This window comes from Pocillopora damicornis, chromosome 13 (assembly GCF_964200805.1).
Source record: "Pocillopora damicornis chromosome 13, jaPocDami1.2, whole genome shotgun sequence".
In the NCBI taxonomy this organism is placed as follows: domain Eukaryota; kingdom Metazoa; phylum Cnidaria; class Anthozoa; order Scleractinia; family Pocilloporidae; genus Pocillopora; species Pocillopora damicornis.
In genome coordinates, this window is record NC_142682.1 from 10,960,748 (window position 1) to 10,973,405 (window position 12,658).

The 12,658-nt window shown below is 42.7% G+C and overlaps 2 protein-coding genes, 1 long non-coding RNA gene and 1 pseudogene across 16 annotated transcripts in view; 2 read left to right on the forward strand and 2 right to left on the reverse strand.

Moving 5' to 3' along the window:
* The window catches only part of LOC149035464 (uncharacterized), a 6,538-nt gene extending 856 nt beyond the window's left edge, over window positions 1-5,682 (reverse strand). Inside the window, exons 1-2 of one of the 2 annotated variants that reach the window (XM_089192078.1) lie at window positions 4,987-5,682; window positions 1-4,509 (exon numbers count right to left, since the gene is read on the reverse strand). The exon at window positions 1-4,509 is cut by the window's left edge and continues 856 nt beyond it. In XM_089192078.1, the coding sequence (XP_089048204.1) occupies window positions 4,496-4,509; window positions 4,987-5,569 (597 nt within the window). In that variant the 5' untranslated portion in view covers window positions 5,570-5,682 and the 3' untranslated portion in view covers window positions 1-4,495. Of the gene's footprint in view, window positions 4,607-4,986 lie in introns of both variants that reach the window. The other variant, XM_089192077.1, reaches the window with a different exon arrangement.
* The window catches only part of LOC149035462 (uncharacterized), a 46,328-nt gene that overhangs the window by 18,786 nt on the left and 14,884 nt on the right, over window positions 1-12,658 (reverse strand). The gene's annotated exons all lie outside the window — the stretch shown is intronic.
* On the forward strand, window positions 6,457-8,757 carry LOC149035465 (uncharacterized; annotated as a pseudogene). The gene has a single exon (XR_016182569.1). The product of XR_016182569.1 is annotated as an uncharacterized LOC149035465 (transcript).
* Window positions 10,339-11,666, forward strand: LOC113666038 (uncharacterized). Its single transcript, XM_089192075.1, has 2 exons — window positions 10,339-11,513; window positions 11,617-11,666. The coding sequence occupies exon 1, from the start codon at window positions 10,339-10,341 to the stop codon at window positions 11,131-11,133; it is 795 nt and encodes a 264-aa protein (XP_089048201.1). The 3' UTR covers window positions 11,134-11,513; window positions 11,617-11,666.

The following is a 12,658-nucleotide window of genomic DNA, read 5'->3' on the forward strand; positions in this document are numbered from 1 at the left end:
ATAATATATCAATGTATTAAAGGAGTGTACTACCCAAAAACTGTTAGTAGAAGTTGTGTAGAATAATTTGCTATGCCTGTGAAATGTTTCTTGTATACAGTATTCAAGGAGTCTTTTTCAAAAATGTTACTGCATTGATTACAACAGAATCACAGACTGAAATATATGGGTCATTTATAACCACATGTTTACATTTTATGAAGGTAATTCACATGCAAGTAAAATAATTCTTTGACATCAACTATCAAAATCAATAAACATGTGCTAAATCAAATATATTAATGATGGACCATATTTTTGTATCCACATCTGTTGCCATCTCCACGGACACATGTAAAAACGACTCGATGCCCGTCTTCGATTTCAGATCTCACGTATTTATCGCCAATTAATTCAAATTCCACTATGGGGTTTCTTTTTGTCAACCAAAATCTCACAGTCCCTGGTACAACATAAGCAAAATCGCCGTTTTCATTCATGATCCGCTCATTCCACTTTGTGCCGATATAACAATCCAGAGTTTCATTTGAAAGAATTTCATATATTAGTTTATTCCTCTGATATTTTTTGGATGAAATCCTCCCAAGACTTTTATAGAAAACATCGTCATCGACTTGAATTTCAATACGAACTTCTGGATCCTCTCTGCGCCCGGAGCACAACTTTCGGTTGATCTCCCTGTAAACACGTTCATAAAAAGTTTGCTGGCGATCGCTGAAGGAATCATCGATTGGTTTTGACATCTGTTCCAATCGCATTACGGGCAAATTATGTTCATCGCAAGGCCTCCATTCGTCAAATTTCTCGCAGTACCCTTTGAAATGAATTTTGCCATGTTTTCTCGCTTTGTCGACCTATATTATCTCTACAGGATAAATATTCTTATCCGTAGTTTTTATTTCCTTGCATTGCTTGGTCTTAGCTTCTACGAATTCGTCAATAAATCTCTTCGGAGTCTTATGCTCCCGCTTCACTCTGTTGGCCGCCATTTTTAACATTGGCGCTCTTTGCATATTTAATTGCTCTGCGCATGTCAGGTGAGTAATACGGTGGCTTGGGACCAATTTAAGCAAATGTTCAGTTTTCTATGGGATAAGTTTGATATGCATATCTAGCTGCGTCATAAACAATGGAATGTGCACTTCTCAATTTGAGATACAGAGAGGGGTCAGGCAAGGAGATCCGATGTCACATTATCTTTTTATTATTGTTGCTGAAGTTCTAGCAACTGCTATTCGTACAACAAATATTCCAGGCATTAAAATAGGAAAAGAGGAGTTTAAATTTGTACAATACGTTGACGATCTTACCGTGTTTGTACCTGATATTGAAAATGCTCAACGTATCTTTAATTTGCTAGATCAATTTAAAACTTGTTCCGGATTGCAGGTTAACTATAAAAAAACTGAAGCTACGTGGATCAGTTGCTGTCGAAACGATACAGCAGCACCCCTAGGGCTAACATGGGTCATTACCGTTAAAGCACTTGGTATAGTTTTCACATATAATGAAATCGAACGATTGCAGAAAAATTTTTATGATAAATTAAAACATATTCGGCTGCAGATACGACTGTGGCGTTGTTAAATCCTTTTTGCTTTCAAAAATGACATGTGTGTTTTCAGTTTTACCAACTCTGGAAGAGTTTATAAAACAACTTAATACTATTATATATAATTTTCTGTGGAATGGACCTGATAAAATAGCTCGATTAGCAGTAGTTAACGACATAAAATTTGGAGGTCTTCGGTTAACAGATATTGAAACGTCTATAATATCATTAAGATTAGCTTGGCTTGCAAGAATTTATTCATCGAGCCGAATTCCATGGAAGGCCTTTTTGGATAACTTGTTGGAAGATTATGGTGGGACTTTCTTTGTTAGCTGTAATTATAATATGAGGGATTATAATATTAATTCATTATTTTATAGTGAACTCCTTAAGTGGTGGGATGATTTTAGAGATGCTTTCTCTACTTTGCCTCTTACTGCGGAAAATATAATTTGGAACAATAAGCTTATTAAAATAGACGGAAAGAGCATTTACTACCATAATTATGTTAAAGCAGGAATCCTATTAACTAATCAGATGCAATTCGATAAGGGAAGTTTAGAGTCATATAATATTGCAACAAATGCAGGATTGAAACAATCAAACTTTAACGTGAGCAGGGATTCAAAGTGCAATTCCTGGCCACTTGAAATTTTTGGATGACAATAGCAGAAAAACTGGTTTATTAGAATTTTGCTGCGGGAAAAAGTGTTTGATCCTGTACTATGTAAAAGTAAACAATTTTACGAATTCCTCATTGCAAAAAAGGGAATAGTATCAAGGGGCTTCACTTAATTGAAAAATGACTGACTTAAATGATATTACTGTGTCAAAGGTTTTTCTCAATTTGCTGTCAGTTTCATCAGAAACCTTTATTAGAAGCTTTCAGTTAAAACTGTTGGATGATATCGTTTTTACTAATAAGCGACTAGCTAAGATAGGTTATGTTCTACAAGATACCTGTACGTTCTGCAAAGTGGAAACAGAAACCATCTACCGTATTTATTCGCCTATAAGCCGAGCGATTTTTCTAACAAATTAAACTGAGAACAGGTAAATTCTCGCCAAGGTAGGGGGTTCGGCTTATAGCCGAGTATTTTCGCCAAAAAAAATTTACGGGTGCTTAGCAAGATTCGAAATTTGACAACATGAAAAACTGGCCAATCAAAAGCGGTCATTCCCACGGTTTGTGTAAACATTGCAATACGATCTGACAGATATCAGCTGATCGAAGCTTTTCATTGTTTTAAAGAAACGAAAGACTTACCTTGACTCCTCTGCTCTGAAAACCAGTCCAGTAGTGTTTGATCCAATTCAGGATACTTTGGCGAAAAGCAGCCCATCGTCTTTCGCTTTGCTGACATTTTAAGCTCACCATTAAACAGGTTCGCTTGATCTTTTCACCAGCGACGCACCATCGATTCACTGATTCCATAATCTCTAGCGATCTAGAATGATCTATGTTTATTCATAACCTACTTTTTGGTTGCATGTTTCCCGAGAGGGAAGCTCCTTTTGTTTTCGGTTTATGTTAATTCATCTCAGTTAATGACACACGTGGAGTACTTTGCAATTATTAGGTCTCGGCTTATAGCCGAATGTTTTGTGTTTATTTTTTATTTCAATGCAACAGCTGCTGACATGAAAAAGTTTAGGGTCTCGGCTTATAGCCGAGATCGGCTTATAGGCGAATAAATACGGTATCACTTATTCTACGAATGTCCTTTTACTCTTCTCTTTTGGGAAAACTTTGAAAACTTCTGGTTTGTACTTTCAGGTAAAAGGGAAAAATTCACGTTGCAAGATGTATATATCGGTAAATTAGAAAAATGTGAGTTATTGAATTATCTTATAACTCTTGCAAAATTGCATATATGGCAAAGTCGAAAACAAGATAAAATTCTAGAATGTGAAGTTTTCTTAAAACAAGTAGACGTCAAATATAGAACTGAGAAATACATTGCTGTTAAAAACAATACCCAGAAACAATTTCAGGCTAAGTGGTTATTATATAGATGGCACTTATTTATAATAAATAATAGTTTACAAATATAATTATAGAATTGTTTAAAAATATAAATGTAATTTATAATTAATAATAGCTTACAAATGTAAATAGAGTATACTGAGAGTCTTGTAAACACTTTATTTTCAAAATGGCAATAAAAAATGTGGAAAAAAAAAGAAAGAAACTCTTAAAATCCAAACACCTATCAACAGATAATTTATCAAAAGTGCCACAAATTTCCCCTATGAATGAAACAATAATAAGAATGGGGGGGGGGGGCCCTTCATTAAAACCTGTATAAGTAAAGAGGCCCTGTCCAGGGAAATTCTAAATAACCAATAGGCTGTCAATACAGCAACATGATCAACATAAAATAACTGCTGACAAGCAAAAAAACTTCCCTCATGAAATTGCAACCGAAAGTAAGATTGATAACTTGACAAATCTTTTAATGGACAAGCTTCAGGTTTTAAAGGTTACATGGCAAACAAGCATACGTCCTCTAACAGGGCCTCAATATAGAAGCTGTTCAATGCAACTACTGCCTCGAGACTATGCAACAGAAGGTCTGTCATACTTTTTCCTTCTTAAAGTTAACTGGACCAAAAAAGAAACAGTAGCAAGCAGTAAAAGGGGAACCAACCCTAACTTGTACCTAGTCATCTGTGCTGGCACATCCTGTTCACTATTCTGCTAAGGCTCAACAGGAACCCTCTAACCTTGTTACCACACCTGCATGTACATGCTGAGGTTCTTGCACCTTTCCAGTGTCTTTTTATAACAATTATTTTCTACAAGGAACATCCTGCTTTTATGAACAGATAAAACGTAAACTGTCATCAATACCACTGTGTACTATTTCAGAGTGCCAGAGTGCCAAAGGTGAAGCATTACTCATAGTACATAAACCATGGTAATTCCACTGGTGGATAAATTCATCCAGAGAAGCCTGTATGGATGGCAAATAAACATAATGGAGGGCAAATATATCCTGTTCATTGGTTGAATCAAGAATACCATCCTCTTCCATGAAAACAAAGAGGTCTCTGTAAAAGAGAGATACCACTCTGTTGACTTCTGCCCATAGACGTTCAATTCTCTGGTTATGAACACTGCGACCACAGATAAAACTTCCCCTATTGAGCCACCTGTTCTAAATTATAAAACTAGCCACATCAACATTTTCAACTCCTCTGTCACCTCGAACACAGAAGGGGAGCCCAAATTCTTGAGTACCATTAAAAAAGCAATGCAATACTGTGTTTGCAAGGTTATTTGCAACGTGATTTGGTTTCTTGACACTAAATTGGTGACCTTCACCTAATTGCACAATTAACAGGATCAATAGCCTGCAAAACTTGCCATATTTTCCATCGTTGAATAAAAATACCACAACCTCTTAAGGCTCCCCATATGTAGGACTCACCTGAAAAAGGAGTCAGGCATAACACATCCCTTATGTTACACTCTAGCTCTTCATCTGAAATGTCAGTGAAAGAATCTTCAAATCCATATTCAAGCCTTTTCCTATAAAGAGTTTTGGGGCTTACACCAAGACACTGTGCTATGGTTGTCCACTGCATACCAGTGTTTCTAAGAACCATGATATGGTCCTTTGTAGTGATGTATCGTGCTCTCCCACCAGAACTTTGGCCTTTGGAAGGCTCCCTCCAAAACATACGACATGCATTGGTGTTAAAGCTTGTGATTTTGTTTCCCAAATCTTGATGAAGCTCCCAGAGGGAATGAAGAAGATTTTGAAACATTTCCTTCAATACCTGACAGCTTTGAGAGTTAGCAAGAACAAGCGAAATAGCAACAACAACTTGGACTTGCCCTTCCAAGCCACCGTACTCAACATACCTGGGGTTATTATAGGCACCGTTCTGCTCTATTTGCAAAACACAGTCTTGAAGAGACAAAAAGAAGTTCTCTGAGTCTTCACCGTTACCTCTCACCAATTTAAAATTCCATAACAATACAGCAACAGTAAGCAGCTGTACAAACATTGTTCCAATATTGATACTTCAGTGCGCCCGCAACTTTTTACTTTGGGAAGGGTTGCTGACCAGTACATAGCACACCCTTATAGTCCGCCATTTTCTTTAGTGCCATGTGTTGTCCCATGTGATCATATTTTGGCACAAAAACACCCGCAGACCAGCTTGATTGACAGAACAATTCTCGATTGACAAAAAAAATTCTCGATTGTTAGGTAAATTCTTGATAGACAAACAAATTCTCGATTGACAAAAAAATTCTTGATCAGCAAAAAAATGTTAGATAGACAATGCGACGAACGTTCAGCAAGTGAACTGAGCTGAAATGAACTGAACTGTTTTGTTTTGTGTGATTATTTACTATAGTTTAAATTCTATTATCGTTTCATTGTTCATTCTTTTAATCATTTATCAGAGCGTATTTGATCGTGTTATTAGCCGCCTATCACGTTTAAAGCCTGTTGCTTACATAATCTCGGTAGTATCACATATCGGAGTGTCGGAGTAAGTTGTCGGAGTATATCCATCTAGAGTTTTCTATCGGAGTTATTGGAGTTTTCGGAGTAACTGGAGTCACTTTCCCACGGAGTTTCTTTTACCCTTTTTACGCAGGATCAAACGTGAGTTTCCTTTGTACATTTAATCGCCTTTTTTTTATCGTTACATTCATTTGTAATTTCCATAGAATCATTTCTGATTACGCAATCATAAATTTCCTTTTAGTTTTCACCGCATTGTAACACGTCGTACTCAATAAAAACTGGAATGAGACGGATATGTATATGTGGTTGACACTCAACGTAATCCCAACACTTGGGTACGCGACAGTGAAAAGTTTGATCGACGTAAAAAGGTAAGCCGTAACTAGTTTAACGCGGAGCCTGAGCGTATCAACAATGGCATGCCGAAGCGACGTTCCGCCGAATACCAGCGAAACCAAGGAGTCCGGAGCTAGGAAGAAAAGAACAGTGAAACCTACGCCAAAGGCTCTACAAAACGCCATAGATAGTAAACGTAAAGAATTAAGTAAATCACGTAAAGAGCTCCTGAGGGTTATGCAATCAGTAGAGCAAAGTGCTAGTCATGAAAGCGAAATCGGAACCGCAGCGTGTGACCTCGCGACAGCGTCCGAAAATTTCGGAAGAATGATGAAGGAATTGCTTGACCTGTACGATCAAGACTTGTATGGGGACTACACGAAAGAGGCCCAGCTTGTGGAGGAAAACGAAACTTTAAAACGCGCCCTCCTCCTTGTCGAAAAGACAAAAAATAGATTAAGTAAGTCGAGCAAATATTTGGAAACACGATCCGTCGCTAGTCGTTCATCTTGTCCTTCATCTCACCTTTCATCCGCCTCAAAATGTAGCAGCACGATGGCTAGGCTACAGGCACTGGCCGACGCTAAAGCAGCCAGAGAAGAAGCCCAGTACGCTCGACTCATAGCGCAAAAAGAACTCGAGCGAAGAACGCGCGACGCTGAAGCGGAACGAACTCGTCAACAGGAAATCGCACAGTTTGAGTCCGAGATGGCGATCTTAAGTGCAGATAAAAAGGCCGCGATAGCAAATGCTAAGCTCGAGGTTTTCAAAGACGCCCGTCGATTGGAGGAAAATTTGGAAAGAGAGTCACAATTACGGGACTTCAAAGTCCCCGAAATTAAAATGGAGCATCGCACATCGCGATGGGTGTACTCTTCTCCCACACTTAGCCCCCCACGCGCGGAAAATGCAACGCGTTACGAGGGTGAACACGATCCGCGAAACACGACGGAGCGAACAAAACCACTATCACCGGCCACCCCGAAATTTGAGTCTTTAAAGAAAATGTCTCAGCGGCCAGAACCTCCCGACCCAAACCCAGATCCACCAGGCCAGAATTCTACTAACGAAGATCGCAGAACGCATCAAGACACGGCCTTCAATCGCCGACCGCCGATGACTTCGACACCTTTCCGAGACGTCACCGGAAGCCAGCTAATCGACTCTCTCACCGCAGTGAATCAACAGATAGTCCCAGGCCTGGCTAGGCAAAACCTCCCAAAGTGCCAACCCGATGTGTTCTCTGGAGATCCTTCCCTCTTTCACCCTTGGAAGAGTGCCTTCAAAGCCATGCTGATAGACACCGATGTGTCCATGATCCAGGAGATAAATTATTTGAGGAGTTTCACCAGCGGACCCCCACAGCGCCTGGTCGACAATTACAGAAAGCAGCAAATGCGCGACCCCGCCGCGTTGCTAAGAGATTTATGGGCGGAACTCGAGAAACGCTTTGGCAGCGCAGCAGTGATCGCCAACGCACTTATGGAACGCCTGTGAAGTACAGCGACATTCAGCGAACACGAGCACGTCAAACTGCAGCAGTTTGCAGATCTCTGCGCGGACATCGAAAGTCAAGTGACATTTCTCCCAGGACTCGAATGCCTTGACTACCCAAGCGCTATTCAACCCATAGCTGAGAAGCTACCGAAATCCATCCGTGCTAAATGGGAGAAGGAGATCTCGAATTATTCCGACAGCCATCGAGGGATGTACCCCCCTTTCTCAAGATTCTCCAAGACCGTCCAGGAGCAAGCTAAGATTAAGAACAACCCCAATGTCCTTGCTGGTAAAGAAACGATCCCTTCCCAAGTTCCCCCGCAGAGACAGCGCGGAGGAAGAGACAATATATCGTTGAAAACAGAGGTTCGGCCCCCAGCTGGAAACAAAGAAGCACCAGGAAAAAGCAAGATGAAGAGCAAACATTGCCCCTATCACGAGAGCGGTGCGCATGACCTGTCAGAGTGCGTTGCCTTCGTGGCGAAATCCCTGGAAGAGCGCACACAGTGGATAATGAACGCTCGCCTGTGCCTTCGCTGTCTCAGCAACGCCCATATCGCGAGTGAGTGCGACACACCCATACAGTGCACCATCTGCGGGGACAAGCGCCACAGCGCCTTACTACACAAGGACAGACGGCCAACCCCCAGACCGGGGAACGGAGCTGTGAACCCCAAATGCACTACACTCTGCGAGCCAACAGGAGGACTATCCTGTAGCAAGACTCTGCTAGTCGATATCTTCAACAAGCGCACCCCCCACATCACGAAGCGCATCTACGCAATCGTTGATGAACAGAGCAACAGCTCCCTTATCACCAGTGAACTAGCGGACAACTTAGGAGCAAGCGGTCCTTTAGAGAAGTACTTCCTGTCCACGTGAAGCAGCGACCGGTAACAGAAATACGGGCGGCGATTGACAGGCGTCGCCGTACGTTCCACAAACGGAGCGGAGTTCACCCTACCTACCCTCACGGAGTGCGACAACATCCCCCAGGACAAGCGTGAGATCCCGACATCAGCTATGGCGAGAAGGTTCCTGCACCTATCGCTCATAGCGAACGAGTTACCTCCGTTGGATGACACCACTGACGTTCACCTGCTTATCGGCCGCGATGCGCCAGAGCTACTTAAAGTGATGGAATCAAGAAATGGCCCCAGCGGAGCCCCCTGGGCACAACGTCTAGCCCTCAACTGGACCATCAGCGGCCAGCTCTGTCTCGACTTCCCCAGCGGTCCAGCCCACGTTCTTACCCGCCTGACCAGTCTGTCCACCGACACTCGGAGAAGGCAAGAAGGTGAAGGCAAATGCTATGAATTGGTCCCCTGCCCGAATCAATTCAAAGTCACGGATCCCCCCTTGGAGCGCGCCGCCGATGGTGTCTTCAAAACCACACAGCATGACAACGAGCCCAGCCTCTCCCTCGAGGACCGCACCTTCCTGGAGATCATGGACAAGGGCATACACAAGAACGCAAGCGGTAACTGGGAAATGCCCCTCCCTTTCCGCGACGAGCACCAGTCCATGCTGAACAACCGCGCCCAAGCCATGCGGCACCTGCAAGGGCTCTTGAAGATGTTTATCAGAAAACCGGAGATGAAAACGGACTACTTGGAGTTCATGGGGAAGATAATCGAGAAAGGCCACGCCTCTCCTGTCCCGCGCGATGAAGTACCGCCTTCCGCTGGCCGTTTCTGGTACCTACCGCACTTCGCGACGTACCACAACACAAAGCGCACCATTTGCGTCGTGTTTGACTCGAGTTGCGAATTTCAAGGAGTCTCGCTGAACAAAGCGCTTCTACCAGGGCCAGACTTGATGAACAACCTCATCGGTGTTCTAATACGCTTCCGAAAGGAGAATGTTGCCGTGATGTGTGACGTGGAGCAAATGTTCCATTCGTTCCATGTCGACCCTAAACACAGAGACTTCCTTCGTTTCCTTTGGTTCGAAGGAAACGACCCGACAAAACCCGTCACGGAGTACCGCATGAATGTTCACCTGTTTGGCAATGGACCGAGCCCCGCAGTCGCCACGTACGGACTCCGCCGAACAGCGGTAGATGGCGAGGAGGAGAATGGAGAAGAGACCAAGAATTTCATATGCCGCAACTTTTATGTAGATGACGGCTTAGCTTCGCTGCCAACCGCGGGACGCGCGATAAAACTGGTGAAAGGCGTGCAAGCCACCCTAGCCACTGCCAAGTTACGACTGCACAAAGTTGTTTCTAACTCCGTTGAAGTCATGGAAGCATTCCCAACCGAAGATTGAGGCAAAGATGTGCGTGACTTAGACCTGCGCTGTGACAGTCTACCAGCACTACGGTCACTCGGAGTTTTCTGGGACCTAGAGACAGACACCTTCACCTTCGAAGTGTCCCTGCCAGAAAAACCGTTTACTAGAAGAGGAGTTTTGTCTATTGTCAACTCTGTATACGACCCGCTCGGTTTCGTGGCACCCATCATGCTCGAGGGGAGAAAGATACTTCAGCAGCTGGTACTTATGGGAGAACGGAGAGCTGAGAACAAAACCCCCTTAGCTTGGGACGACCCCCTTCCCACTGTTATGATGAACAGATGGACGCGTTGGAGAGACTCTCTCGTCGAACTCCAGCACCTGTCCGTTCCCCGCTGCTACCACCCAAGAGAATTCGGGACAGTAACCAGAGCCGAACTGCACGCCTTCTCAGATGCTAGTCAGGATGCCGTAGGAGTAGCTGTCTACCTCTGCCAGCTGAACGAAGCGAACGAGATCTCGACGTCACTTGTCTACGGCCAAGCAAAAGTTGCCCCTGTTACCCCTACCAGCATACCACGACTGGAACTGTGCGGAGCAGTGCTAGCAGTCCAAGCAGCTCAAAGAGTCCTTAAAGAAATCGACATGGAGATCACTGAGGTGATATACTACACCGATTCAAAGGTAGTACTCGGCTACATCGCGAATGAAAGCCGCCGATTCTACGTTTACGTGGCCAACCGAGTACAGCTAATCAGGAGTCTGTCTACCCAGGAGCAGTGGAGATACGTGGAGAGTGAGCAGAACCCCGCAGACTTGGCCACTCGCAGAGTCCCTCCCGACAAGCTGATGGAATCGAGCTGGCTCAAAAGCCCAGAATTCCTTAAGAAACTGGAGAGCACCCTTCAAACAGATGAAATCGCCAGAGACGGAGAAAAGAAGGTCTACTTACGGCCTATAAAAGAACTCATCCTGTTGCTGCCAAACAACGGAACAGACGGTGCAGATCCTAGCCCAGCATAGATCATGTGTACCAAGTAGCAAGGATTAACCTCGTAATCCTTGGGCGAGGAGTGTGACGAACGTTCAGCAAGCGAACTGAGCTGAAATGAACTGAACTGTTTTGTTTTGTGTGATTATTTACTATCGTTTAAATTCTATTATCGTTTCATTGTTCATTCTTTTAATCATTTATCAGAGCGTATTTGATCGTGTTATTAGCCGCCTATCACGTTTAAAGCCTGTTGCTTACATAATCTCGGTAGTATCACATATCGGAGTGTCGGAGTAAGTTGTCGGAGTATATCCATCTAGAGTTTTCTATCGGAGTTATTGGAGTTTTCGGAGTAACTGGAGTCACTTTCCCACGGAGTTTCTTTTACCCTTTTTACGCAGGATCAAACGTGAGTTTCCTTTGTACATTTAATCGCCTTTTTTTTATCGTTACATTCATTTGTAATTTCCATAGAATCATTTCTGATTACGCAATCATAAATTTCCTTTTAGTTTTCACCGCATTGTAACACGTCGTACTCAATAAAAACTGGAATGAGACGGATGTGTATATGTGGTTGACACTCAACGTAATCCCAACACTTGGGTATGCGACAGACAAAATTCATTCTCAATCTATCAAAAAATTCTCAACCAATAAAAAATTTTTGACCTATGAAAAATTTTTCTTGATCCTTTAAAATATTTCTGGACTTACCACAAATATTTCTCATCAGAGAGAATGTTTTCTCAACCAATGAAAAAGTTTTCTCAATCATCAAAAATATTTCTGGACCATTGAAAATACATCTCAAAAGACAGAATTATTTCTCAGCCGACAAAATTATTCTTGACTACTTTTGTCCAGTATGGCTTTCCATACAGACACCTTTGGAATCTTGCGACGTAGAGAAAGACCTTGGTGTGTGGGTGTCAAGCAATCTTACCTCGGACAAACAAGTATCTGAACAGTGTGGAAAAGCCAACAAACTCCTCGGGTTTGTGCGCCAAGTTTCTAGGTCATCAAAAGCACCCAAACGCGTCGTACACTGTACCTTTCTATTGTCTGGTGCCATCTCAGCTATGCAACCTGAATATGGTTGCCACAGTCCATTGCCCTAGTAAACCAAGTTGAAAACGTGCAGCGCCGTGCAACAAAACTAATTTTGAAGCTCCCCTTCCATTGCGATGTTACCTATAAGACCCACCTCCAAGTAACAAATCTGTTGCCCAGCTCATACTGGCATGAATTTTGGGATATAGTCTTTTTCTACTAAGCTGTTAACACCTTAGTCTTCATAGATAGTGAAGCTTTACCTGTAAGCAGGCAATTTACAAGATCCACTAGGTCATCGAGCAGCAGTGCCTTTACTTATATTCCTAGGAGATGTAGAACTGTTACATATTGACATTCATTTTTCATATGCGTGTGCCACACATGGAATGTTCTTCCTGCTGGGCTATGCACAAATCACATCTCTCTAATCTCCTTTAAAAGTTTAACTTCAATATTACAAAAAGGCTCTAAACCTGTACGACGTTGATGACATTAGAA

Coding starts and splice junctions, on each gene's coding strand:
- LOC113666038 (XM_089192075.1), top strand. CDS start 10,339: ATGCTCGAGGGGAGAAAGATACTTCAGCAGCTGGTACTTATGGGAGAA.